Genomic DNA, 27,156 nt, shown 5'->3' on the forward strand with positions numbered 1-27,156 from the left:
GAGGGAAGGGAGCAAGAAAGGTCCATTTGAGGTTAAGAGAGTAGATCCTGCTACATCTGCAGTGATGAAAGATTTTGTTTTGTAGCTTGTAACTCCTCATCCTGCAGTGCTTGTCTAGGCAGAAGGTTGTTCACTCGCATTGAAGGGTTGGGCTTTTTAAAGCTGGAGAACAGGAGCTGCTGCACAGCTGGGTTGCTAGGGTGCAGAAGGATCAAGAAGCGGTTTTGTTGCACACTGTACATAAAGACATCTTAATTTCTGATGCATCAAATCTCTTCCTGCCTCCCTTAATGCCTCCTCCTACTCTATACCTTAGGGTGAAGCAATCAGCCCACAAGTGAGAGGTGTGTGCCAAGCACTGACTGTGAGCAAACAGTGATTGATGGGCCCCACAGGGTCACTGGGCAGTCCCACCACCACTCATCACAGCTTCTGGCTCAAGGGTGTTGTAGATGAATAATGAGATGATTGGCTCTTGCAATTAAAGGATAACTATTGTGTGAATATTAAGAAAAGCTTTAGTGAGGTACAGTTATGTTATTGTAGTTTAGATGCCCTCTGTTCTCCCCACAGTTCCCTTTCCCCCCTGTACTGTTGCCATCAGACAGCTGGGGTTCTCTAGGACAGGTACAAGAAGGCTGCACACGCGTCCCTTGCATGGGGCAGCTGGGAATGGAAAAGCTTGGGGGTGCTTAGGGGGTGGGCATGGCAACACCTGAGCTCCAATCCAGTTACAAGTCTGCACTGATAAATGGCAAAGAAGAGCTGCCTGACAGACTTTGGGAAGGGCCAGGGCTGGCTGATGCAACCACCAGGGATATAAAAGACTGAGCATCCATCTTGAAGATTAACCAGCCATGTGGTGTGCATGCAGGCAGTTCCCAGCGCTGTGAATTTTTCCTTATGTAGTCCTTTTGTTGTATTTTTGTCAAGGTTTGATAAACCTTTTTAAGTTTTCAAAGTGAACAGTTGTTTCTCACAAGGGGATTTCCCAGTAAGCCTCAAGTAGTGCAAAAAGCTTGTGAAGAGCAGGAAGGAGCACAGAACTGTGTGTTTAAATAAACAGCAGCTCAGGGTCCGTTGTAAAGACAGCAAATGTCTCCCCGCCTGGGGCTACACAGCCCTGGGAATGATCCACACAGTCTCACATCAGCTAAGTGCAACTGGCTTGCACTAGGATCCTTGGAGGAATACACCAAAGAGTGGTTCTTTTCCATTCATTTAAAAATAAAACAATACTGCAATTGGAAAGCCACGCTTTCTGATTTTCCCCACAGCATTTTCCTGGAGAATCTGGAAGCCTGGGGCTTGGACTGGTGCACTTTTCACTGGGTTAAGGACTGGATGGCCAGGCCCAGAGAGTAGTGGTGACTGGAGTTACATCCAGCTGGTGGTCAGTCAGCAGTGCAGCTCCCCAGGGCTCACTATGGGGCCCAGTCCTGTTTAATATCTTTATCCGTGATGTGGAAGAGGTGATTGAGTGCACCCTCAGCAAGTTCCCAGACACCAAGCTGAGTGGCAGTGTTGCTCTGCTGGAGGGCAGGAAGTCTCTGCAGAGGGATCTGGACAGGCTGGATCCATGAGCCAAGGCCAGCTGTATGAGGCTCAAGAAGGCCAGGTCCTTTGGGTCACAGCAATCCCATGAAATGCTCCAGGCTGGGGCAGAGTGTCTGAGACAATGCCGAGCAGAAAAAGAGGTGCTGGTCAACAGTGGGTGAACATGAGCCCAGCTGTGCCCAGCTGGGCAAGAAGGCAAGGGCATGCGGCCTGGATCAAGAATAGTGTGGCAGCAGCACCAGGGAAGGGATTGCTCCCCCTGTACTGGGCACTGGTGAGGCCACACCTCAAGTACTGTTTCCAGTTCTGGGCCCTTCACTACAAGAAAGACACTGAGGTGCTAGAGTAGGTGCAGAGAAGGACAATGAAGGTGCTGAAGGCTCTGGAGAGCACAAGTCCTGTGAGGAGCAGCTGAGGGAGCTGTGGGTGTTTAGCCTGGAGAAGAGGAGGCTCGGGGGTGACAGTATCACTCGCTACAACAGCCTGAAAGGAGATTGGAGCCAGGTGGGGTTTGCACTCTTCTCCCAGGCAGCTAGTGACAGGATGAGAGGAAGTGGCCTCAAGCTCCAGCAGGGGAGGTTCAGTCTGGACATCAGGGAGAATTTCTTCACTGAAAGGGTGGTTAAGAATCAAAACGACCTGCCCAGGCAAGTGGAGAAATCACCATCACCAGACGTGGCACTCAGTGCTATGGTTTAGCTGGAATGGAGGTGCTTGGTGAAAGGTTGGGCTTGCTGATTTTGGAGGTCTTTTCCAACCTTAACGATTCTTCACGATTAGTCCTCACAATTACAGCAGTTCCCTAGGAAAGGGGGAGCTGTGCAGTCACATAGCTCTTAACTGTGGATGAGTTCAGGAGCACTATTAGTATGGACAATGGGGAACACACTGGAAAAGGCAGTGATGTCATTGATACCAGCTGACATGATCTAATGGAAAAATAGACCTTTTCTAATGAGCTTAATAGTTTTTTCATGAGGAAGTTATGGTGGTGAAATAGATTCATAAGTGAATATGACGTGCTATCAATATTTGGCTTAAAGTGTCATAAAATCCATACTAAATGCATTACAAGTGGCTAAATGAGACATTTCAAAGTGATTTTTGTATGAGAAAGCATCAATGAACAGCCATATGTTGACTGGTTTGTGGTGCAGTGATTGTCTTAGTGATTAGCAGGAAATGTTTAAAATGGATGAGGAGACAGAGATTCGGGAAATTGGAAGGCAAGTCACTCAAATAATAAATTTTCCTGTGGTCTGATGGCCATGAAAAAAAGAATAGCCAGACCAAAAAAAACAAAACAAAACAAAACCCCAACCAACCAATCAACCAAAAAAACAAACAAAAAACCCACCAAAAAACCATCATACAAAAAACCAACACTTAATTTCATTAGCAAATCCAAATCAGGAGAGGGAAAAAACCCATCCATTTGGGCTGAACAAAATTCTTCCTTTGACACAAGTTGAAATATTTTTTCTGGGTACTAACAGGACAAGTAGGCAGCCCAAAACCTTGGGGTTGAAGTGAAGAAAAATATGACTCTCACCAATCCCTCAGAATGATTAGGAAATTCCAAGCCCTTAGAAATGACAAAAGGTCCCTGATGCTGTTGTAAGTGCACATATAAGTAGGAAACAACTGAGAGCATGGGGAAATTGTCTGGATTCCATATTTGGTTGTATGAACTGTGCAAAGCTGGAGCTAAGGGAGGCTACAAATGAATGTGCTAATGCCTACAGAGCATTGTTTCAGAGAATGGCAGGCTCATCAAGAAACTACCACAGCAAACTAAAGCTGCTTTCCCTTGAAGAGTTCCATTTTTGCCTCGTGCATGCAGAGCAGAAAGGGGACTGGGTCAGCCTGGAGGTACATCCATGTGCTCGAGAAATTTTCCGTGTGAGCGGCAAATGACCCGTTTTGCAGAAGGGTGACTCATCCCTCCTTCCAGGGCTGGGCTGGGGGGACATGGCCCCTCCTCAGGCCGCCTCCAGGGGCTGGCCACAGAGCCAGGGCCGTGCTCATGCGTGGAGTGGCACGGCGCATTGCAGAGCCATGGGAGTGGACGGTTCCCTCAGACTCTGCTGTGGGACGCTATTTCTGGGAATCCCAGCGCTGGCTGGGGGACCCTGTGGGGGTGAGTGTGGCCTCTCTGTGTGTCTCTTAGGGAGGTCAGGCCGCAGTCAGTGCCCTGGGACAGGAAATGTGGCTGCATGCAGTGTCAGGCTCAGACACGGGCTGAGTTCATCCATCCAAGCTCACACCCCTATGGTCCTTCCAGGGTTCTCTGCTCTCAGCTTATTAGCTCAAGCCACATGCCTGCTGGGTAAGATTCAGTTCTCAGTGCTGGAAGGAAATCTTACCTGCTAACAGGTGTACAGGTCCCCTCCCCACAGCAGGGCTCAGCACTGTGGCCACTCGCCTGGGCAGAAATGTCACCAGAGCGGCTACATGTGGGGGGCTTCTGCAGCCTGGGGGCTTGGGGTCCAGTGCCAAGCCCAGTGATGCTTTTCAGCTGTGTTGGAGATGTTCCAGTTCCTCACCAATGCTGTCTGCCAGACACATATTGGATATGGTTGGCCGTGGGAAAGATGCACAGTGCTTTGCCCAGTGTCCACTGCGCACACCTGGGCATTTGCTCGGCCCTTGCCAAGGTGCCTGGCTGGCTCTGTGGGCGCTGGCACAGGAGCAGGAGTGGCTCACAGCCCCTGCGGGGCAGGCTGGGGAAGGAAGGCAGCTGTGGCAGGAGAGGCCCAGCAGCCCATCCCCACAGCCCCACATCACGTCCTCCTGGTTCCCGGTGACGCAAAGCAGCAGCATCTTCCTGGTGCCCTCCCGTCCCACGGCAGCTGCTCTGGGATGAGAAGGGACGGGACTGGGGCAGGAGGGCAACAGCCTGGGGCAGCTCAGCTGCGGGCAATGACCAGGGGAGCAGCGGCGCTCCCCGTGCTCCCTGCCTGCTCCCACGGGCTGTCTCTGGCTGTGGGGGCCGAGGGACGCTTCCCACACGCGCTCGTGTGCGGGGTGAGCACACGGGTGTGACGTTCTTCCCCGGCAGTGGTGGGAGGGAAAGCTCCCTTCAGAGCCTCATCTCCAGCTGCTCGAGATGCAGCAGGGATGAAGCGGGCGGGGGAGGGATGCCACGGTGGGTACCACAGACGTTTACAATTGTGCTGGCTCCTGAGAGCCCCCTGGGTGCCTCCAAAGGCCTGCACGGCCCAGGGATGGCCCGGCCCACCCCAGCCCTGCACCCAAGCTGATCCTCGCCTCTGAGCTCTCCATGAGCAGGTGAGGAAAGCCAGGGATGATGTGCCAGGCGTAAAACATGGCGTGAGCTGCTGCTTCACGAGCTGGCAGGGAGGAGGAGGAGGAGGAGGAGGGGGAGAAGAGCTTGGTGTTGAGCACAGCGCAGTCTGTGCCTGCCCTGGAGGAAGAGGCCTGCCTGTGATGGTGGGAGATGGAAGGGGATGCTTTAGATTGGAGACCAGCTGGTGTAGCTGAGAGGATATTAAACTGTGAAAGCTGGGAAACACAGCTTAGAGGAGAAACAGTGCACAAGCCCAAACTCCTCTCATGGGGTCCAGGCTGAGCCAGTCAGTGTTAATGAACTGGAAAAAGGGAAATTTCAACTGCAGCATTTCTAGGAGTCTCCATGCCCAGTCCAGGGAGAATGGTCCTTATTTTAAAGCCATTTAGGCTGGCTGTTGTGATGGCAGTGCCAGAAATTCCTGATTACAGCCTGCTCACACAGAAGTTGGGGAATGCAAAAGGTGACCTGATGTCAGCAACACCAGCATCTGAGTGTCATTAGAGCCATGCAGCAAACGTGCTTGCAATACACAAAGTGTGACATTCCTAAATCCAGTATACAACATTTTGCAGACAAAGTGCAGAATTTTTGTGTTCTGCACAGAAGTTCCTTTCCCTAGCAAGCAGCCTTTGTGACCTGCCTGAGCCAGAGCTCTAACCTTGCTAGAGAGAGGAGCAAGGTTAGAGTTTGCAAACACCTCGATTGTGTCAGCCAGATGAGCTCTTGAATTGTTTGAATGTCAGTAACATCGCACAAGTTTGACCGTCAAATGAAATTAAACATATATTTAGTAAATAATTAGTTAAGATTTTTCTGTTGGCCATATTCTGCCCTTCAACTTCTACCCAGACAGAAGACACCACAGAGCTTAGGCACCAATTCTGCCAGGGCTCAGTTGCTTCCTACAGATCCACCCAAGGGCTGTCAACTCACCAACACTAAAAGGACGAGGGCATTAGCTCAGGTAAAGTTTTCCACTGCCCTGAGCTGGAGCTGATTTTTAGTCCAAACAGTGCAGGACTCGCAGGCTCATTGCCTCAGGTTTGGCAGCAGGACAGTCCTGTTCCTACAAAAGCGTTTTACAGTTAATTAGAGCATTGCCTTTCAGCACAATTAATGATCTGAGAGGATGCAGTGTGCCAAGGCAGGTAAATTCTTTGGGGATTTGGACTCGACGCTGCTGGCTGTAGACTCTAGAGACACAGAAGGGAAAGGCTCATCCTGCAACTTCTGCAGATCGTGAGCAAAGCACCGAAAGGTTTCTGAGAGAGGAGGTGCAGCAGTGGATAGTGTGGGCAGGCAGCCTGCTGCTAATCAGAAGCTCCTTTATTTCACAGTGGGAGCAGGACTTAAAATGCAGCAGCCCATATGCACCTCCGTCTGCCCAAAGCCCTCCCCGCTTTGGTAAGGATGGTACAGGCTGTGCTGAGCTGCAACTCGATAAATATCAGCCAATTCTCGCTCTCCCTAGAGGGGCAGGGAGAGAGATGCCTTCTGCACCATCCAAGGGCTGAGGACAAGTAGCTGAAGTCATCCTGTTCTTGGAACTACAGCAGAGCCAGGGCAGTGCAGGCACCCCCACAGGTGTTTCATGGGTTCATTCTTTAGCATGAAGAATCCTCAGAACTTCTTCAAAGACATTCGGGGCAGGCACAGTTAAGCCTTTTATTTTAATTAACCATCTTTCCTTGGTGAGTCCCAGAGTCCCCGGGTCTGACTTTTGATTTTGCAAATGCAAATGGAGAAGGTGCTGCAGTGATACTCATATCTAAGGCAGATGCACTGCCAACCTAAATTCCTTTTTTCCACGCATGTATATGAGCTATCCTCAAATTTATGTGCTGAGACATGCACATTTTATATTCCAATGGTGCCTTGCACCACCTCCCCCCTCCCCAGGCTTTTGTTGCAGCCTCACCAAAAATATACATTCACATGACTCTGGAATAAAACTGGAAAGTCTCATCTGCCTGGGTAGTTCCCTGGTGAATTTACATTCTTCTTCCCTTAAGAGCTCTATTTTCTGCATTCGTTTGGATTATGGTAACCTTTTCTGTATAAAATTCTTGTCCCTTTCTCGATCCAGGTTACTTTAAATAGAAGAGGAAAGGAAATTAACAGAGGAACCAGCAAAGCTCATCTCACGTCTCAGAATTGATTCTCTGACCTTTTTTACTATTTGTGTCCCCCCACGAAAATCTGCTTTTCATCTCCACCATCCCAACCTCCTGCAACAGAGGAAGCCCCCGAAGCTTTTTGAGCCCTTTTCGAAGATTTCCACCTCTGCAGCCAGACATCGAGCTTCGTTTCTGGTAAGGTTTTTCAATCTCTCTCTAAACCCCTTTGTCTGGGTTTTATACGTCACCCTCTTCCTCTGGGGTGGGCAAAAAGGGGACGGGTGCTGCTGCTGCTGCTGCGCTGACTCCTGACTGGGTCAGCCAGCGCTGCCGGGCTCTCGGGCTGGGCTATAAAGCCGAGCCCAGGCAGCGCCGCTGCCGCGCACACCGCACCGAGCCCAACGCCGTGCGCAGCCTCCGCCGCCTCCTGCCTCCTTGTTGTTGTTCCTGGAATACCGACCCGACCCCGGCAGCAAGATGTGCAAGGGACTCGCTGCGCTGCCAGCCACTTGCTTAAAAAGGTACTGTTTATTTCTGAGCATCTGGGAATGGTCTCTCAAGCCCGGAGACGCGCTGATGCGTCGCGCTTTGTGTCCGAGGCAGGAGGAAGGATTTGGCTCTGATTATTTTGCAAGATTAGATACAAATGACTGCTTAGAGGCTTTTGTGGTTTTTTTTCAGCTAGAAGCAGAATTGCAGAAAGGTTTTGTATGGAGCTGGGAGAACTCTAAAGCCTTCCTTCCCATCATCCCCATCATCAAAAACAGCAGCTTTTAGCATTGCGATATTTTGATATTCCTGTCAGCTGCTTCTGCTGCAGTCTTTGCACCCCTTTTCTCCTTTGGCTCTTTGCTAAATTTTCTTGATTCTTTTGAGGGGGAAGCAAGGCAGACAGGATAACAATTGAGGATTATCCTGTGAAATGCATTTCAAATGCAGATATGCAGCGTGGCAGCGCAAGAGACCCGTGTGCCAGCAGGCAGGGATGCAGGCGCGGTGGATGGGGATGCGGCAGCAGCTGGTGTGGGATCAGCCCGAGTCCCCTGGGTGATGCTGAGGGGCCAGGTCAGGCTGTTCCCCAATGCACAGCCCTGTGGGGCTGCTGTGGGGCTCATCACACCCCTGCCGTGCGCTGCCACTCAGGATGGGCTGAGCTGCACAGCCCCAAATGTGCCCTCGGCAGCATGGCCTGCCCCACAGCCCAGCACGGGGGGGCTCTAGGCTGGCATGAGCCCTCCTGGAGGGGTGTGACTCCCTTTCAGGTGCTCTGGAGATGCCCTGGAGGGAGGCACAACGCTCCCTTCTCATGCAGCCCATCGAAACTCGTGCTGGTGCAGCGCTGCCTTGCTGCCCACCCGTGCCTGCAGCAGCGCTCCTGAGGCTGCTTCCCAGCAGATGTGCAGCGGCTTGGGAAAATGCAAGCAGAGACTCAGCTGGCTCCAGTCCGGGGATGGGAGCTAAAGATGATAGCTTTATCCTATCATCTGAGGATAAAGCTTCCTGCTCATGGTTGGATTTAAAAACAGGTGCTGAAAATACGAGGAAAAAGTGTTGACACTTCCAATTTGCAGGAACATTTGATGAGGATAAAAAAAATATTGAAAAATGCAAGGAAAAATAGTTCACATCTTTTAAACACCTCTGTCCAGGATTCCCAGCAAAATGCCTCTTTCCAGAAAGCTGTGGGCCTGGCTGCAAGCAGCAGTGTCTTGTCTCCTCCTGCTGCCACCCTCCTGCAAAGCTGAGCAGTCTCCTTCTCCTGGGCAAGGAGCATGACAGCACCAGGCAGCCCAAGCCTGGCAGCCCAGAGTCCCCACGGGTGCCTGGGCACAGCCTGGGTGTTGGTGTTGGCCACTGTTCTAAGGCAGCTGTGAGCTCCCTTTGCTCTCCCCGAGTGCCGGAGCTGTTAAGGGAACATTTCTGAGGCAAGCAGTGGGATCGGGTATGGCCAGGATCCCTGACAGGGTGCTGGAGCAGAGAGCAGTGCTGGGGGGCTGAGCAGCTACTGGGGCTCAGCCCTGTGGCACAGCCTCTGGCTCTTTTCCAGGCTCACATCTGAGGAGAAGGAGAATTTCCTGCTTTACGCTGTGGCTGCACCTTGGGGCAGGCCAGGGCTTGTGCCCCTGAGCAAGCAGGCACGGTTTACCCACCCCCCATCCTTAAACTGGAAGGAAACCCAGAGAGGTGCCAAGGCCAGTATCAGCTGCGTGCCTAGAAGCTGCTGTGAAGAAAGGATTGTCCTGAGCTGGAAGGTGGAACAGAATTAAGGATGAATCTTCAGAGGAGCTTGCTGTGGAGCGGGGGAGCAGCTTGCAGCCAGCGTGGGCTGCTTGTGGTGGAGCTCTTGGCTCATCCCCTGACTTCACCCCACAGTCTTGCTCCAAGCCATTGACTTCCTCCCTTCCCTCTGTGTCATGGGCTTGGTGGGGTGGTCTGGCATGGCTCTGCTGTTCCTGTGCCAGCTGATGAGGTGGGGAAATGGCAGGGGCTGCAGGAAGGGATTAATAAGGGTGTAAGAACCATACATTGGCAGCTGGGCAAATCAGCTCATGGAGAGGTAACACACACTGCACGGTGATGCTTTTCTATCACAATATTTTTACTGTAAACAGTAGGAAAACAGCAGCTTCTCCCCCTTTGCCACCTGCTTCCAGTCTGATGACCTTCTCAGCAAGATGCTGTTGAACATGAAAAATGACTTGTTTGCCATTGTGCTTGTCTAGAATGAAAAATGTGCATTATGCAATGAGGGGAAAATCAGCACTGGAGTCCCTGTCAGTGACCTGCATTTGTGTCACTGAGTAATGCTGGAGGAGGCTGCAGAGGGAGTGCAAAGCATTGTCTTCATCTCCTCCTTGATTTTTTTTCTTTCAGTGCCAAAGACATGAAGCACCGCCTGGGCTTCTTGCTGCAGAAGTCAGATTCCTGTGACTACAGCTCTTCCCAGGGCAAGAAGGAGAAGTTATCTTCAAGCCAGAGGTAAGAGCAGATGCTGTCACCTAGTTAATCCCAGACTGGCTGCAGCATGTTGTTTATTCCTTCACCAAGCTGGACTTGTGGTGCTGCTTCCCAGTTCTTCCTGAACACCTGTGCTTGGATCTAGTGTGGCAATGGCCCTGAGGTGTTGATAGTCCTGCCAGCTGACCATCAACACCTGAGGACTTCAATTTCCATGAAGAATGCTGCACTAGAGGTCCCTTCTGGCACCTCGTCTGTGATTCGATGTGAATGAGCATGGGGAGGGCGTGTACAGTGTCCTGCACAGGGGAATGACTCCATTCCAGAGCCAGTGCAGCTGGACACATTGCAGAATCAGCATGCCATGCCTCTTTGGGCTGGGTTTGTGCAGTGCTGCCCACAGCTGCACAGAGGTGAAGGCACACAAACCAGCCAGCAGCCTGTCAGGGTGTCACTGCTCTCCCCAGTCTGCAAGGACACAGTGCTCTCTCCAAAGAGGGCTCCAAAAGCCAAGCTTTGCTGCTGGAACAGATGAGCCCCAGGGTGTTCTAGTATGGTAGAGGGGATGAATGTAGGATGTGTTCCCCGTGTGTTTCCAGTTCCCACATTCCTCTTTTCCACATAGCTACTGTTCCCCTGACAGCTTAAAGGAACCAGTCCTTTGGAATTCACTGATATGACTTCTAAGACCTGTGTTCTAGCAAGAGATGCAGCCAGGCACAAAATAAATATGAAATCCACACCAATTTTTTTCCAGGAAAATTCATTTCTAGCCCATGGCTGGTGATGAGGATTGCAAACCAAAATTTCTGTAGGTTAGATCTGGGATCCCTGGAGGTATCTGTAAAACAAGCTGATATTTCATTCTCAGTCTCTTGTGTATGCTCTTACAACAATTAGGAAAAAAGATTTTTCTAGTGGTGTTGACAAACAAACCAAATTTGTCCTTTCTATACTCTCTTTAACTCAGCCCTGTGTTTCTCCCTTTGTCTCTTCTTAGGCTTAGCCAAGAGGAAGTAAGAAAATGGGCAGAGTCTTTGGAAAATTTGATCCATCATGACAGTAAGTGAAGAGTGCTCTTATGCTGCCTGCAGAGCATGTGTGCTCTGAACAGTCCTGGGAGGGGATGGGAGGGACACAGAACATTATGATTGTCTCTTAGGGGCACACAGGAGCTCCTTTGGCCATGCAGAGCTCTGGGAGGGGTGGGGAAGGGGTCTCTTGCTCAGATCCAAGGCAAGGGTCCATCCCAACGCATCGTGAGTGTGGTTTTGGCCTACTGCTGAGCTGTCTGTTTTGTGAAAGCAACTGGTTTAGCCCTTGTGCAAGAGGAGGGCAAGATTGGGACACACAGTTAGTGGTGGGTTAAACAAGAACCAAAAGGAGGAGATATTATTTGCAGCTGAACCTATGGGAAACTTTGCCTTCCCATCAGCTGTGGGCTACACTCACGTCCTTGATGTTTCCTTCACATTGTTCCCATGATCTGAGACTCTGTGGAGCATGCTGGCTGTCTCCTCAAGGCCTCCTGGGAACACACGAGTTGCTTGTGTTCCCCTGGCAGGGACACTGGAGGTCACAGTGGGGGAACAGGCAGCTGGGCCCCCACGTGTGACACCCCCATGGGGCCTGTCTGCATTCCAGCCTCCCCACTGCCAGCCCAGGGCAGGTCCTCATCCAGCTCTGGGAAGGAGAACCCACAATCACTGCTTGCTGCGATTCAGGGGCGCACGTGTTCAGGGTCCAACGCTCTTGCCTGACCTGGTTTTCCTCTGAACAATCCATAGGAGGACTGGCTGCTTTCCGCGCTTTTCTCAAATCTGAGTACAGTGAGGAAAACATCGAGTTCTGGGTCAGTTGTGAGGAGTACAAGAAAACCAAGTCACCGGCCAAGCTCAGCCCCAAGGCCAGGAAGATCTATGATGAGTTCATCTCAGTGCAGGCCACAAAAGAGGTACGTGCACTGAACATTCCTTGGGCAAAGGCACCACCCTAAATTCTGAACCAGCAGCACAGCCAAGCAGAAGTCAATAGTTTTACAAGAGATGAAGGCTTCTGCTTCTCTGCTAGTTAGAAGGTCATGGTGGGTCTTTTATTGATTTTATATTATATTTGGCTAGAGAGAAAGTGTGTTTAGTTACAACCACATGGCCATTCCATGCGCACACTGAAATGGGAGAAGCCCAAGAGGACCATGATTCCCAATGTTTCAGCTGCTCCATGCAGTTTGAGTTTCCTGGCTAGCTGCATCCCAGAGGGATGTATGTGTCAGTCTCCCCTGACAGCTCTTCTGGTAGCAGAGATGCACTGGTGTCCAGCTGCACAGATTCTGCTGAGGCTACAGGGTGTCAAACAGCCACTTCAGACAGCTGCTCAGCAAGCACACATGGTGGAGAGATACTTGGATTTTCCCTTTCCTATGCCCCATCTGGGACAGGTTCTACTCACACTGTCCCTTTGGCCCTTTGACAGGTGAACTTGGATTCATGCACACGGGAGAAGACGAGCCACAACATGCTGGAGCCTACACTGTCCTGCTTTGATGAGGCTCAGAGAAAAATATTCACCCTCATGGAGAAGGATTCTTACCGTCGCTTCCTCAAGTCCCCTTACTACCTGGACTTGGTCAGCCCACCTGGTGCTGGCTGTAGGCCCGAAAACTGCAAAAGAAACCACACTCACAGCTTAGACTGCAACTCCAACATCATCTCTCAGTGCGCCTGAACCTGCAGCAAGGCAGGGGCGGGCCGGGCTCTTGCAGAATATGTGGCAGCAAAAGCACTCATTGGCATGAAGCAACAGAGCTGTCTCCAGTAGCTGTCTAATGTTCCAGTTGTATCCCATGTCATGCAGCAGCCAGCATTTGTAACCCAATCCAGGCTCAGTGTGTGTAGCAAACCCTCCTGTGACGGGTCGGTGTAGGAGCGCTGGGGTCTGTCTGGCAGGAGCAGGGGCAGTGGCTGCGAGTGCCGAGCCCTGGGAGCCAGCAGGGCGCTGGGGAGCCCCAGTGAGCCCTGGCTCTGCCCACTGAGGGACCAGGCTGGTGGGGTCACAGCGTGACAGAGGGGCAGCCACAGGAAGTGCTGGAGACTGTCATCTCCCCTTTCTAATCTGCAGAGGTTTAGGTGAAAAGGGCTGACTCTGGTTCTTAGCTGTTCACAACTCCCAAATATCCAGGCTGTCAGGAGTGTATGCTCAGAGTTCAGGCTGTGCTGCATTGCAGTATCAGGCACAGGAAGAGCTCCTACTCTTTCTTGAAGGGAAACCAAAACTTTTTGGACAGCCTCCCTCAATCATCACAGCCACAGTCGCTGGGAAGCTCAGCCTCCCTCGGCCATCACGGGAAACTCTTCCCTCTGGCTGCTGCTCCCTCTGTAGCATCCTGTTTATGCTGGCCAAGGATCTTCCCTAGGGCTGTGCAGAGCTGTTACTTTGGGGGAGGCTCATTATTTCCTATATTATTAATTGCAACCTTCATGCTCCCAGGTTAAATAGTCCAGCAGAACAGAACAGAAACATGTTCCTTCTCTCCCAGACAGGTTTATATTCCTGACTCTGGGAGCGCCATTTCAGGTTTGCCTGTCCTGGCTTGTAAGAAGCAGTTTGTGAGGGAATAGGACAACCATATCTGAGGAAGAAAGGCCCTGCTTGGGAGTACTTGAAAATGCTGGAGTTCTTTAAGGTGTTATTTATGTATTTCAGTAGTAGCATGGCTCACTTTTCCTGAAGATGGTAGGAGGAATGTGTCTATCTCATTACTGCTCCGGGGCTTTGCCGGAAGGCAGCTGACACTTTGGTTGCTGTGGTGAGACAGGGCCTTTGCTGTGGGCTGGGGCACTGACCTGCAGTGGGAGGCACAGGAGGCGGCTGCAGGATTGCTGCCCTGAGCTGCAGCACGGGTGTCTCACTGTCCCCCAGCCTTGGTCTCTCCTTCATTAGGTATTGCTGCTGTGGCCACTGCGTACCCTGCACTCTGCATCCCAGTCCAGACAGCGGCTCTCACACCGGGGTTTTGGCATGGCAGGAGGAGGCTGTGGCTCTCCAGGCCCATAGAGAAACTTCTTTTTTTGACATGTGCTTTATTTTGTATTTATTCAATGTACCAACACCTATCACCCTGCATGCTTAGCTAAGAGATGGAGAGGCTTGCTAAAGCACTGAACATAGCCAAGCATGTGGCTATGTTTTTTTTTTCCCCTGGTACTGGGAACTCTTGGTAACTATTGCAAAAACTGTATCAATATTTAAATAATGATGAATGCAGTCTAAATAAAATGTTTGTGTTAGTTCCTTCTAAAATGCTATTATGCTATTACGTGAACAAAAGAAAATGCATGGAGATCCAATTCATTGGACAAAGTCACTCTTAAAAGTTTTGTTACAAGTGGCTTCACTCAGAGATTAAGTCACAGAAAGATGAAACAGCAGATGAAGCATCAACAATTACATCCTTCAGACACCTTCAGCATCATGATCCTAGGGGATAACGGGTTTTTATGGGTCCATGCCTTGCCTGGCCACCAGCTGAACATGGGAATTAGCCATCCTCACCAAGGCTCTGGGGTGAGTGTGAGTCCACCTGACAGCTTTGGAGTGGGGAAGATCAAGGAGCCCTTCCCTGATGCAGATGTGTTGCAACTCTGAATGGACGGAACACATTTTATCCCAAAGCCGAGCCTGTCCCTGGGTCATGCCCTGTGGGTGCAGAGAGCAGGCCTGGCTCTTGCTCAGCCCCAGTCCAGAGACTTTTGGTCTTGCCAGGGCTTTTGGGTATAAGTTTTGGGAGTGCTCTGTAGTGGGTAAGAAAGTGCTGCACCTTCAGAACAAAGAGACAAAATGAACAGTCCATTGAGACAGTAGCAGAAATACATGTTTATGTGTGGATTACTGAGTGGTACATGAATATGGGTTAACACAACTCCTCAGTGCACACCAGCTCCTCACATCTTCCCCACATGACTATCCCATGGAGAACTCCAGACTGAAAACCTGCAGCTTCTGGGTGGGAGGAGCTGCTGCGCCCTCCTGCCTTTGCTCCAGCCCTTGGCCACAGCATGCAGCATCCTCCAGGGAGTGACCAAGGCCTGAGGGGAGCCTGGATGAGCTCTGGGACACTTTCAGCCACTGGGCTTTGGCAGTGCCCAAGTCAGGGACTGGGCAGCCCAGCCTCAGCACGCAGGGCAAGAGCTGTGTGGTTCTCCCTGTGACTGATGAGGTGCGAGGCTCCAGGTTGCTGAAGTCACCATAGATCACACATCAAACCATCCTCTGGTGTCCCTCTGGGGCATGCAGCTGCAGGGAGCCATTCTCCATGTGTGCCTGTGGCAGGGACTGGGTGCCAGGGTGGCATGGAGGCAGTGCCTGGTGCCCCATGCCCCTGGCTGCAGCGTGGGGCTGCCTTGCCCCACGGCAGAGATAGGGGGTCCCTCGAGGGGCACGAGACCTTCCTCCTGCACCAGCCCAGGTGCCAGGATGGCACACAGAGGCCACGGGCACAGGGTGATCCTGAAGGATGCACACTTGTGTTCTCTCAGCTGGATGGCCAAGGTTTCCCTCAGGAGGGTCTGGAACAATGCAAAACCCACACACACACCTCTCTGTGATGGACCCCAAGCACTACATCTTTGTGGTGTGGAAACTCTGCTTTTTGGCTCTCTGACTCTCAGGGGGTCAAGATATCCGTGTTACAAGTATATATGTGTGTGCACGTGTATATATGAATACAGGAATACAGATGTACATGTTATGTTATATACTGCTATATATGCCAAATTTCACAAGAACTAGGTGATAAAATACATGAAGTATCTCCTACCTGAAATATGACGGTTGGAATCAGCCCAATAGCAAATACCTCTGGGCTAATGGAAAGCTGGGCCATGGGGCTGGTACAGGTGTTGTCACCTTTCTGGGCAAGCCTGCTGGAGTAATTAGCCAAATGGCCCTTCTACACAAACACAACTTCCCTAGAGCTCCAAAACGTTTCAGTGGCCACATTTTCTGGCCACCCAGTAGATCACGGGCAGCCCCCAGAGTAGACTTCCAACATTTTAACAGAAATTGAGCCAGGGAGGGGTTGCCAACAGAGCTGTGGCATTTCTCCTGAATCCAGCCTGAATCCAGGCTGTGCCTTTCTTTCCAGCACACACATACCCAGACACCTTCTCCCTGCCCCATGTGTCATTGCTGCAGCAGTGATGTCCCAGGATTTGATGGTGCATAGCAAGAGCCTCCAGCAGCATCCCCACTCTATGGCAGTGGTGGTGGTGGCATTTAACTGCGAAACATGTGAGGGAACCTGGAAACAGCTGCCAAAGGATTAAGCAGAAATGAAAGATCCAGGTCTTCCTGCAGGGAAGTCTGTTCCGTTTTGCTTTTCTGAGTCATGCTGTAAATGAGGAGCTTGAACATGCTGAATCCACTTGAATTGACACCAGTTCATGGAGACTTTGGGAGGGTGCAGGGAGTGTGTGCAGGCAGAGGTGGGGGGAGCACCCTGCAGCAGAGGGGCTGGCCAAGCCCCCCGTCCCGCACTTAGCCCTGCTTCTGCCTCCCCCTTGTTGCCCACTGAACGATGGACACAGCTGGGGGGTCCTGTGCCCTTTTGATGGCACCCTCCTACTGCTCATGGGCTCCCTTGGGCTCTTTAGGTCACCCAAGCCACCCTCTGCATTCACCCCAGGGGAATGCCTGCAAGCATCGACCCTGCTGCTCCAGCACTGACTTTCCCAGGCCTTTTGCTCCAGAGCTTAAAAAAAGAGTCACATTTGTGACTGCCTCCATCCTTCCCCTGCCTCCCCACTCCTGCCCATTTCCTGCTGCTTGGGATGTATTTTTCTTCATTGCCATAGTGACAATGTGTAAATATTTGAGACTGGCGGGGTTTTGATCAGATTTTGAAAGTCTTGAAGAGTCTGGCAAATCCATTGTTTATGTTACTGCATTTTGCTTAGAGTCCCATGACTTGCAGTGAGGCAGAGCAGCCCCAAATGCCCGTGGGCAGCAGGGCCATGGATGTTTTGCTGGCACCTGTCAGGCTGCTGTTTGAAGCAGCTCCTTGCAAGCCATGACCCTGTGGATGATGCACCAGGAAACCAACTCAGGGATGAACCATCTGGGCCCTGTGGAGCAGGGGTTTGTCACATTTCCCTCAAAGCTGAAATGAGACCCTGTGGGCTGCTTTTCACGTATGCCCTTGCCCCTTCCTCAGGTGTGATTTATTCTCTTAGCAGAAGGCTGGCTTTGAATCATTAGAAAGCAGCTAGTCCTTTTTAGAGACAGCCTATGGAAACACATGGCCTGGGTAGAGAGGAGGAGACAGCAGAGAGAGATGCAGGCTACACAAACTCAGCAGGGTTTACATTCTGCTGTAGAAGCCAGGGGGTTATTTTTCACGTTTCCAATGGTGGGTGTGTGTTTGGTTTGGATTTTTCAAATTGGACCTGAACAGCTGGAATTTCAGCTCTCTTTTTCCCAGCACGCCTTCCCTTCCTCCTGTGCGATGCTGGGTTTGTGCAGGAGCATTGCTTTGGCGTGCCTACCGCAGAGAGAAGCAGCTGCAACAAGAGAGCCCGTGGCAGCCCCCAGAGCTGCATCCCAGCACACCACGAGGGCTGTGCACTGGGACGTGGCACAGGATGTGCCCTGGCAGCTCAGGGCACTGTGCAAAGGTTGGAGTGAGCAGGAGTTCGGCGTTGCTAAGCAGTCCCAGTGTTTTGGACCAACAGGTCTCACTTTATCCTGTTGTTTTTGTATTTAGAGGGAAGCACACAGGCTGACTCCGAGTGGAGCTGCTGGGGAAGAGGTGCCACAGGCTCGCTCTGCTCACCCCTGGTGCCAGCCAGGCATGCCCTGCAGCACCTGCTTCTGCCGTACAGCGGTCCCTGCCCTCCTTGTCACAGTGCCATCCTTGCTGTACGTGTCAGTGTCCCCGGTGTCCCTGCCGTGCCCCCGTCCCTGGCCAGCTGTTACTGTGCCTGCTGAATGGCTGCTTTCAGAGGGAAGGTGACGCAAATCGGGCAGTGGATGTGTCTCACGTCACCTTGGCCAGGGAGGGGAGCACCTGCAGGTACCTGTGCACTCTCAGCAGCAGACGGGGAAAGTGGGAGAAGGGAGCGAGCCTGGCCCAAGCTGGCAATATGGGAAACACTGAGAAAATTTGTCATGTTCTAAGGAGCCCTAAGAAGGCAAAATCAGCACCTTGGAGCCTCCAGCTAATGCCAAGCTCCGCAGCGTCAGGGATGTGTCAGCTGGCCACATGGCTCCTGGTCACTGCAGAGCCGGGGCTGCTCCCTCACCCCTCTGGGTCCCAACTCCAGGGAGTTTCTGCAAATTGGTCTTTTGTGGGAGAGGAAAGAGATAGTAAGAGAGGAAACACCAGGACACCGGACAGTCCAAAGCATGGGGGAGAAGCTTAGCAACACCTCTGAGTGCTCTAGGTGGTATTGAGAAAGCAAAGCAGCTGCAGGAGAAGGGGCAGGTGTTTAGAGAGAAGCAGCAGGGATGCCTTGCACAGCCCTGCTGCATTGCTACTTGATTAATTCATGATAAAACTCCGACCGCAAAAATCTGGGCAGGGAGTCTTTTTCCATCAGGGCAAAGATCCTCTTCTGGGCCATGTCAAAGCTGGTTGGTGATGGCTCCACCAGGTTCTTCATGGTCACAGCCTTGGTGAAGTGGTCGATGTTCACCTGTCATGAGAGTGTCAGAGGGATGGGAGCCTGGTCTCCCCTCGCCGCTCTGTCCCACCAACAATCATGCAAAGGGTGAGGGGAGGGACTGAAGCAGATTCATTTCTCTGGTAGAATTATTGGTGGCAAAGCTGTCAGGATGAGCTCTGTCCTGCTGAAAAGCTAACTTGGGGAGGAAGATGACTGTACATTGGTCATCCCATGGGGAGGGTGGGGACAGGCACGTGTTGAGGGTGCCCATGGATGGAGGCAGCCCAGCAGGGACTGAGCATGCAAACAGGGGCTCCAGGGCTGTGAAGGATGGGAGTGCAGCACGTGGGGATGAGGCTGCCCCTTGATAAGGACACAGACCTCTGACCTCTCAGCCACCACATGAGGTGCTCTGCGGCCATCGCTGTCCTTTGGGATGGAGGCCAACAGGGCTGCAGCCTCATCCCTCCCAGTACCATCTCCTGCCCCATGGCCACTGACCTCTTTGGGTGCCTCAGTCTGGATGAACTCCTCATAGATCTTTTTGGCCTTCTCTGCCATCTTCACAGGGGACTTGGTTTTCTTGTAGTCCTCGCAGGCCACCCAGAACTCGGCGTTCTCCTCGCTGAACTCGGAGCGCAGGAAGCTGCGGAAGCTGGCGAGCCCATCTGGGGGCAAGGGGGAGGTGAGCCCTCGCTTCAGCACTGGCAGTGCCAGGGGGGCAAAGCCCTCCCTGAGCACCCCAGGGGACGTGGAAAGAGGGGAGGTGACCAACCGCAGGGAGATGTGAACTTACAGGGGTTTTGCAGGAGCTTCTCCAAGGAATCGCGCCACTGCAGAGCCTCCTCTGGAGAGGGCCTGACGAGAGTAAAGAAAGCCCAGGTGGTCCATGGTTACCCCACAGCCCTGTCTGGGCTCCAGAGTTTTTAATAATTCCTTTGAAAACAGGGAGGAATGGAGTAACACGTTGCAGAGACTTTCAGAGCGGAGGCAGTGGTGTGGGGATGGAATGGGGACGCTGCTGCATCACAGCCCAGGGGAGGGCGATAGCCGAGTGCAGGGAGGGTGAGGATGGGGTGGGGAAGGCCAATTCCCCCGCGCGTGGGCAGAGCTGCGGCGGAGCTGCAGAGCGAGTCCCGTCTGCAGCCACGGGGCTCCTCCTGGCCCACAGGCGGGAGGGGCGGCTGGGAAGCATCCCTGTGTTTTCCTGCTGGGCTGGGGAAGATGCTCCGGCTGGCCACGGGGGCCGGGTCAGAGCCCTCGGCTCCCACAGCCCGCCCGCCCCGTTCCCACGCCCTGCGCCCCGGCCCCTGGCGCCCTTCCCACTGGGAACCTCCAGCGCTTTCCATCTGCACCGTTTTTCCTCTTTTTTTTTTTTTTTCCTTTAATATAGTTTTCAATGCGATGTTTGCAGTAAGACGGAACGGGTTTGTGGGGTTTTTGTTGTTGGTTTGGGTTTTTTGTTGTTGTTGTTGTTTGTGGCTTTTTGTTGTTTTACTTAAGCCCCGAGGAGTTTCACCAAACTGTCCTGGGCTCCCAGCTCCTTCCCTGTACCCCTGCCAGCATTGGCTGGAGGGCAAGGGAAGCCCTCCTGCTCGGCACCAAGTACTGGGCTGGCCGAGGACCTTCTCCACTTCTTAAAGGCAGTGGTGCACTCTCTTGTTTTGCTGCTGCAGGGGCCACACGTGGGGGATGAAACCCCTCGGCTGAGCAGAGCATCCCTGGGAGCAGGGAGGGAGAGTGGGCAGGACAGCCTCTCCTGCTCCTGGGGGCACAGGAGCTTCAGTGGTGGGTCTGGGGGAAGTACAGTGCTGGTGCTCAGCCATGTCACACTGCCCATGTGGCTCCAGCAGGGAGAGGAGAGTGGCAGGAATGCCAGGCTTGCCCAGGGTGGGTACCAGCCCTTACTTGTCACCAAACCATCAGCAGCAGACACCATGACAGTGGTTCTTATCCTTCACTTTCTGGACCTTGAACTGTGTTTGCACTTCTGCCAAGGATCAAAGCTATCCCTGCCCCCATGTCCCTGTCAGGTGACTTCTCACCCCAGTGAGGAGGAGAATCATAGGAGAATCAACCTAACACAACCCAGATTTCCTGGAAACCACCAAATTCACTTTCCCATTATCTGAATGTCCCTGGGATGATATTAACTGCGAGTGAGATGCTGACAGGTGAGTGATGCCAGGGCTGCACAGTGATGCAGTGTAGGAGAAAACAGCTCCTCCAGAGAGCGGGGAGTGGGGAGTGGAGATGTTCTCTGGCTTTCTGCAGGGATGGCTAATAGGGATGGACATGTCTCTGTCACAGAGGCATCTAGGGCACAGCAGTGATGGAGTGAGAACCACAAAATCCACCAGGCTCTGCCAGCCCTCCTTGGCACGGGCAGCTCTCGCCGGGCAGCGCTGTGTCAGGCGGGCATTGTGCTGGCAAACATCCCCCTGTGTGTTACCCGCTGCACCCTGGATTGGCAGGCAAAATAATTAATGTTTCATTTGCTTTAAATAACATTGATAAGCCAGTACTATACACCAGCTTGGTGCTGGGGAGCAATGGTCAGGCCAAAGGCCATAGGGTGAGGAGGTCCCATCACCATGAAGCTACCCCCAGCCAGCCATGCCTGAGGCTGGGCACCCAGCTCAGGGACACACTGCCACCCCAAAGCTGGATGGCTGCAGAGGCTGGCACCTCTGGGTTGAGGCAGGTGACTCAGAGAAGTCCAAGTGCCATATGCCTCTGGGAAAACCTTTATCGAATAACATGAAATCTCACCAAAAGTAAATTGAGTTTCCATGGGAAATCTAGTTTCCATAGAGCTGTATTACCTGACATGTCTCATGCAGCCCTGACACAACTTCTTGAGCCTGCACCTGGCAGGCAGGTCACGAGGAGCGTGCCACAAGCTGCCTGCCATGTAGAGGCTGCTGTGCCAGCCCACAGCAGGGCTCAGCTCCTCTGCATCCCAAAAGGGCTCCTATCCACCCCAGTGGCTGGGCACACATACTGCTGCAGCCCACCCAGTGCAGTACTCACTTCTGGGCCTTGGGTGGCTTCTCTGGCTTCTCGGGGTAGGGGATGATGAAGTCAATGGTTGAGTCAGGCTTCTGGAGCAGTGTGCCCAGTTTCGTCTTGATCTCCTTGGCCCTGCAGCAGGGGAGGAGCAGAGACAGGTCAGGCAGAGGAGCAGGGCAGTGGGACTCTCACAGTCCCTGCTCTGCACCCACTCTGTAATTAATTCCAGATGAACAAATGGACCTTAATGCTGTAAAGGCCGTGCCTGTCTGCGGCATTTCTAAACAGGCACTGTGCATTAGCGGCAGCTCTTGATCTTGATCTCCTGCTCTGTCCCCATCTGTGGCCAGGATAATTGCATCAGCAGGGCTGTCAGGCTGCTCTGGGGCTGAGTTAGGGGGGTGTGTGTCCCGCTCAGTCTCTATAGAGATGAGCTTGAGAGGGGCTGGTGAGGAGCTGAAGGAGCTGCCTTTGGAGAAGAGGCCATTCTGGGGGTGCCTGCCCCATGGTGCCACCCCACATGTGCCACCAGCACACACTGCTGACAGCGCTCAGGGCCCTTATACAGATACACAGCATGTTTGTCAGTAATACATAAGCCTGATATCTGCAATGGGAAGGGTCCTGTAAACAGGCACCTCCTCGGTGCTGCCTTCTCTGGGCAGAGAGGGAAAAAATGTCTCAGGAGCTGAAGGCTGCCAAAGGCTGACTGCCACTTCCCATTGCACCAAGGCCATGCTCTAGACCTGCATTTGAAGGATGCAGAGAAAACAGGGGGTCCTGGGGCTTGGCAGTAGGCCCAGCTGTCTCCCAAAATGCTCCCTTTCATGCAGGACAAGTAGTAATTAGGTCTTGAGCATCTAAAACTGCTAAGGAGGCTGCCCCCTACCCCACTGCAGCTCAGGGGTGGCAGCAAGAGCAGGCTGAGCTTTTGCAGGGAGCACTCAGGTGTACTGTGTGAGGCTGAAGAAATGGAGGAGTGAAAACAGACACCCCTCACCACCCCCAGTCCCCACCTTTGCAGGGCAGGGCTTTTCCCTGGCACAGCAACATTTGGTGGCTTCCAGGTTATCTTGCTGGCACAGGAGGTGAAGGAGAGGGGACAGACAGCTCCTCACAGGCTGGGCTGAGCTTTCGGCATGGCTGGCAAAGCTGAACAGCAGCTCCCTGCAGGGCTCCCTGCAATTTTCCTCCCTGCTGTTTATTTTCACAAGCCCTCTGTGGATGATCGCTCCATTGCTATGTCTGCTATTTCATTTCAATTCCTTTGATTTTTTCCCTCCTTGTAAAACTCTCTCTGTGTTTTGGTTTCCACCCACCAGTCCCCACGGGTGACATTTGGAGACCTGGCACAGGGGTGTCTGCTCTGCTGTGCTCTGCTCTGCTCCCTGCCAGCTGCCCCATGTTTCTGCTGCAGAAAGCTGCCTGTGAGCAGCCACCCTTGCTGCAGGTGGGCAGCAGGACCAGGCAGAGGGAGCAGCCCAGCCTGGGGCTGCAGGGGCTGCCTGCAGTGGGTGTGCAGCACAGAGACACAGCTGCTGTCATGGACAGCGTCAGCAGCTACAGGGACTCTTCCCATTGCCAGTGCTTCTGAGAAAACCTGAACCTTGGAGAGCTCAAGACTTCAGGAAAAGGGTGACAAGGTCACCACGCTCCCACACAGAGCGTCTGGGATGCTGCCCTTCATCCAGCTGTAATTAAATAAGTAAAATGCAGACAAGTGCTCCGAGCCAGAGCTGGCCTTTGATGTCCTGGGCCCAGCTCTCTGGCAAGCCTCAGCTGCCCCTTGGCACCCTGCTGGCCAGTGCTGCTACACTGGGACCACCTGGCATGGCCCTGACCCGTGGGGATGGCACAGCTGTAGGAATGAGGAGCAGGTGAAGTGGGCAGCCCCTTAACACCAAAGCAGTGGGTGAGGGCAGAGGGAGCCACAGGAAAGCTGAGGGGACAGGCTGGCCTCTCCCTTGACTCTCCTTTCCCCGGCATCTGCACCTGGGGCCACAGGTGCCTGCAGGAAGGGGACACATGGCTCAGGGAGCATCTCTCAGGAGGGGCTGAGCAGAAATGCTGGCTGCCCCCTTGTCCCTCTCCCAGTGCTCGAGGGGGATGAGTCAGGATGTTGCCAGGACCAAGCCCCTGCCAGAGCCAGGTGCTGTGCAGCAGGGACAGTCCCTTCCAAGCAGCTGCACTACGTGTCCCATCACAGGCAGCTCCAGCAGGAGCAGGGGGGAACAGCAGCAGAGGGGCTGGGGGCTGCCCTTGGAAGCAAGGACAGTGGACACCAGGAGTTCCTGAGCAGGCAGAGGGATAACACGAGCTGTGCTGGGAGCAGGGGCACCCAAAGTCAAACTAAGCCCATGATGACCCAAGGAGCTGGGAAGACAGACAGGAGCAGGACTCTGCTGCTGTTGGAGCAGCCCCTGGGGACTGCCCTGGTGTGGATGAGGCCAACACCTACACGAGGTCTGGATGCAGCTGATGGTGGCTTCACACAGCAAGTGCTCAGACCTGGCTCAAAGCTGAGGGAAGGAAGGGCTATTTAAAGACACCATCCTGGCGTCCTCCAGCAGATGGATTACAAGCTATCAAGCAAGGCTTCAGGGAAGGCTAAACAGCAGGGGGAAAAAGGCGGCTATAAACAAAAAAGGCATCTTTTAAAGAAAAAAACCCCGGCCAAGTGAGAAAAAGCAAGAGGACTGTAAATGGTGGAAGGTCAACTGTGAGAACATATGGGAGCAAGCCAAGAAAAAGTCTGAGAAATAGCTTCCAAGAAGCATTAATAGAAAATATGGGCTCTGTCAAACATATCAAGGACAAGAAGGGCTGCTGGGGAGGGCCAGGAGAGACTCCAGCTTTAAAAGCAAAACAAAAATAGAAGCTCAAAGGAGTTTAAAGCCATAGCTGAAAGCTAAAGGTGATGCTGGGCCTGAGGGCAGGGAGGGGCCAGGAGAAATGCCCCTTCACCTGCAAAAGCCTCCCGAGGGGATCTGAGGAGGCACAGAGCTGCAAGAGTGATGCTGTACGGGCATGTCAGTGGCAGCTGTGTCAGACCCGTGGTGGACACATGGACAAATATGGTCTATTGGAGAGGAGTCAAGGCTCTTCTGGCCGTAGGAAGAGATTCCTCTCAACCTATCATCCCTGTCTGAAGAGGCCAGAAAACACAGAAAGCAGCTGTGGGAGCAGCTCCTTGGGTGGGCAGGGCACCTTGGACGGGCAGGTGCAGGGGGAGGTGAGTCCATGGGCGGCATGTGGGGAAGGGAGCACACACCTGTGGGGATGTGCTGGGGAAGGCGGGCTTGCAGCTGCCTTCAGCCGCTCTGGGAAGGGGTCAGCGGCGAGCAGCAGATACCAGAGTTTGGGAACGAGCTGGGAGTAGCTGCAGGAGGGTCTGTGACACAGCAGTGAAGCAGCTGGGAAGAGCAATCCAACGTGATGCACAGGGGACAAATGCAGTCCTGACTCTGCGTGCCAAAGTGTGAATGCAGCCTTCAAGAGTGAGGATTTGAGGGTACAGCAGATGAAAACAGCAGCATAGGAGAAGTGGGAGAAGATCTTTATTAAGAAAATGTACTGTTAAAAAGTATCAGAAGAGTGGCAACAAGAGTGATAGCAGAGCAGAAACGTGGATCACCCACATGAAACTGGAAGAGTGCTCTTGGCTGCCCATGGCGCAGGAGACTGCAGGGGAGCAGGCAAGGTCAGCATGCATTCAGGAGCATCACAGAAAGACAAGTTTCCAACAACAAAACCATCACAGGCCTGCGCTCCTGTTTGTGCCTGTGGTGAGATTTTGCCTTTTGGGCAAGCAGCATCGGCCTCAGTGGCACAATTTCAGCCAGAACTTCTCAGGAGCTCCCCTCAGGGCAGTGAATTTCCCACTGTCAGTCTCCTCCAAAAACCAGGGCTAAGGCATTTGCAGGTGTGGGAACCCTCATTGAGGGATTCACTTGAGTCTATTCCTAAATTTCCCCCTTAGGTGAAGCACTGAGTGCCCTGCTGCTGCAGTGAGACCTCAGGTGCTTGCACCTCTGCTTCTCACTGGACCCCCTTCAAAGCCCATGGCAGCAGAGGAGAGGACAGGTTCCAATCAGCATGGAAATGGCGAGGGGCTGGAGCCCGCCTGAGCTCCCAAGGGGTTGTGAGGAGCCTTTGCCACCATCAGGGGCAGGTTGTGGGGTAAGAACCAGGGTGGACAGGGATGGAGATGAGGATGGGTGCCACAAGGGGGGCAGAGCTGGTGCCCTGTACAGGGCTGAGCCTTGTGAGAGGGGCCAGCTCTGGCTATTCCATGTGTCAGTGACATGCAGGCAATTAAAAGAGGATCGTGAGGCACTTTGGAGAGACAGGGCTGTTTCCACCTCAGAAAGGCAAAACCTCTGTCCTGATGTTTTCCTCCTGTCCTCCCCGTGTTTTGTGGAAATTGATAAGATCCGAGGATGAAGCGCTCCTGCCCAGAACGGCGGAGGGCTGGGTTTGGAGCAGCCCAAACTCACGCAGCAGAACGACTCCCAGGGCAGAGTGGGGAGCTCGGGACCAAACCAGCGCTCATCCCTCCGAGGAACCTCAGCCACTGCGCCACCCCAGCCAGCTTCCCTTCCCTGCCCGCTCAGAGCTGGCTCCTGGCAGCCCCCATGAGCGATGCCCCTGTGCCCCTCAGAGCCCCGCGGGCAGGCAGCCTCGGCATCCCGCGCATCCCGGCCGCTCTCACCTCTCCAGGCACGTGTGGGGCAGCGCTGCTAACCCTTTGCACATCTTGGCAGGCTGTAGCTCCCTGGGCAGCGAGAAGGGTGCGAGCGACGGCCGAAGCGGCAGCAGAGGCTCCGGCTGCAGCCCGGCCGCCTCCCTCGCTCCTATATAGCGCCGCGGCTGGAGCCCCGCCAGCCCCGCGTCCAATGCCGGCCCCGCCGGCTGCTGGGCTATGCGTTCTTCTCTCTCAGCTCACACAGGGGGGAGGAAATGGGCATTTGCTGGGGTGAGGTCAGGTAATGGAATTGGAAGGGCCAAGCTGAGGTTTAAGGGACTTCAGGAAGCCCACAGCGTTTCTTTTAATGATTCATCAGGCTGCAGGTCAGTATTTAGAAGAGCCAGGTGGAAATCCTTCATTCAAGTGAGATTTTTCGAGTGAAAAATGAAACTTTCAGAAAAATAAAAACGCTTGTGAGAAGTCTTGCTGTTGATTTCAAGGCAGTGGCTAATGTCAAATATCCACTGCTTCAACAATGGTGGTGGCTATTGTTGACTTTAGTTTCAGACCTTGGCTCCTGGGTGACTATGAAAATGTGCCTCTCCGTGCTTTGTTTAACACTGGGAGCTGGGAATAGGGACTTTGCTCCCAACCTGGCTGTGCACCCCCAGGGGCACTAACAGCCACCATTTCCCTGGGTGAAACCCAGGGTTACATTGAAGCTCAGCTCTTGGTCCCCTTTCCCTTGTGCTGTGTCAGAGATGTGCCTGCCTGGCTCTGGCTTCTGGCTGGATTTTGCACCTGTTATGGGATTATGCAGCAACACACTGCCTGTGTTCAGGCATCTGAGTA

General features: G+C 53.1%; 2 protein-coding genes across 10 annotated transcripts; one reads left to right on the plus strand and one right to left on the minus strand.

Moving 5' to 3' along the window:
- The first annotated feature begins 6,137 nt into the window (after positions 1–6,137).
- On the plus strand, positions 6,138–14,244 carry RGS4 (regulator of G protein signaling 4). 9 transcript variants are annotated; one of them, XM_064720006.1, is made up of 6 exons: positions 6,138–6,525; positions 6,957–7,182; positions 9,862–9,966; positions 10,946–11,007; positions 11,733–11,899; positions 12,418–14,244. In XM_064720006.1, exons 3-6 carry the CDS (start codon positions 9,872–9,874, stop codon positions 12,667–12,669), a joined length of 576 nt encoding a protein of 191 aa, XP_064576076.1. In that variant the 5' UTR covers positions 6,138–6,525; positions 6,957–7,182; positions 9,862–9,871; the 3' UTR covers positions 12,670–14,244. The 9 variants fall into 9 exon arrangements, with proteins under 9 accessions (XP_064576076.1, XP_064576077.1, XP_064576073.1 ...); XM_064720007.1 differs by having other exon boundaries at positions 6,159–6,274; XM_064720003.1 differs by having other exon boundaries at positions 6,200–6,561.
- Positions 14,245–17,135: 2,891 nt separating this feature from the next.
- Positions 17,136–26,508, minus strand: LOC135451111 (regulator of G-protein signaling 5). The gene is made up of 5 exons (XM_064720011.1): positions 26,329–26,508; positions 21,639–21,749; positions 19,402–19,463; positions 19,107–19,273; positions 17,136–18,635 (listed from the first exon to the last, which is right to left on the minus strand). Exons 1-5 carry the CDS (start codon positions 26,370–26,372, stop codon positions 18,474–18,476), a joined length of 546 nt encoding a protein of 181 aa, XP_064576081.1. The 5' UTR covers positions 26,373–26,508; the 3' UTR covers positions 17,136–18,473.
- Positions 26,509–27,156: the final 648 nt, after the last annotated feature.

This window comes from Zonotrichia leucophrys, chromosome 8 (assembly GCF_028769735.1).
Source record: "Zonotrichia leucophrys gambelii isolate GWCS_2022_RI chromosome 8, RI_Zleu_2.0, whole genome shotgun sequence".
Classification (NCBI taxonomy): Eukaryota; Metazoa; Chordata; class Aves; order Passeriformes; family Passerellidae; genus Zonotrichia; species Zonotrichia leucophrys.

Excerpts from the sequence above, each read along its gene's own strand:
- RGS4 (XM_064720001.1), top strand. The coding sequence starts at position 7,465 with ATGTGCAAGGGACTCGCTGCGCTGCCAGCCACTTGCTTAAAAAG. Across the intron at positions 9,967-10,945 it reads AAGTTATCTTCAAGCCAGAG|GCTTAGCCAAGAGGAAGTAA; the intron begins GTAAGAGCAGAT and ends GTCTCTTCTTAG. Across the intron at positions 11,900-12,417 it reads CAGTGCAGGCCACAAAAGAG|GTGAACTTGGATTCATGCAC; the intron begins GTACGTGCACTG and ends GCCCTTTGACAG.
- LOC135451111 (XM_064720011.1), bottom strand. The coding sequence starts at position 26,372 with ATGTGCAAAGGGTTAGCAGCGCTGCCCCACACGTGCCTGGAGAG. Across the intron at positions 19,464-21,638 it reads AAGCCACCCAAGGCCCAGAA|GCCCTCTCCAGAGGAGGCTC; the intron begins GTGAGTACTGCA and ends TACTCTCGTCAG. Across the intron at positions 18,636-19,106 it reads AGACTGAGGCACCCAAAGAG|GTGAACATCGACCACTTCAC; the intron begins GTCAGTGGCCAT and ends CTCTCATGACAG.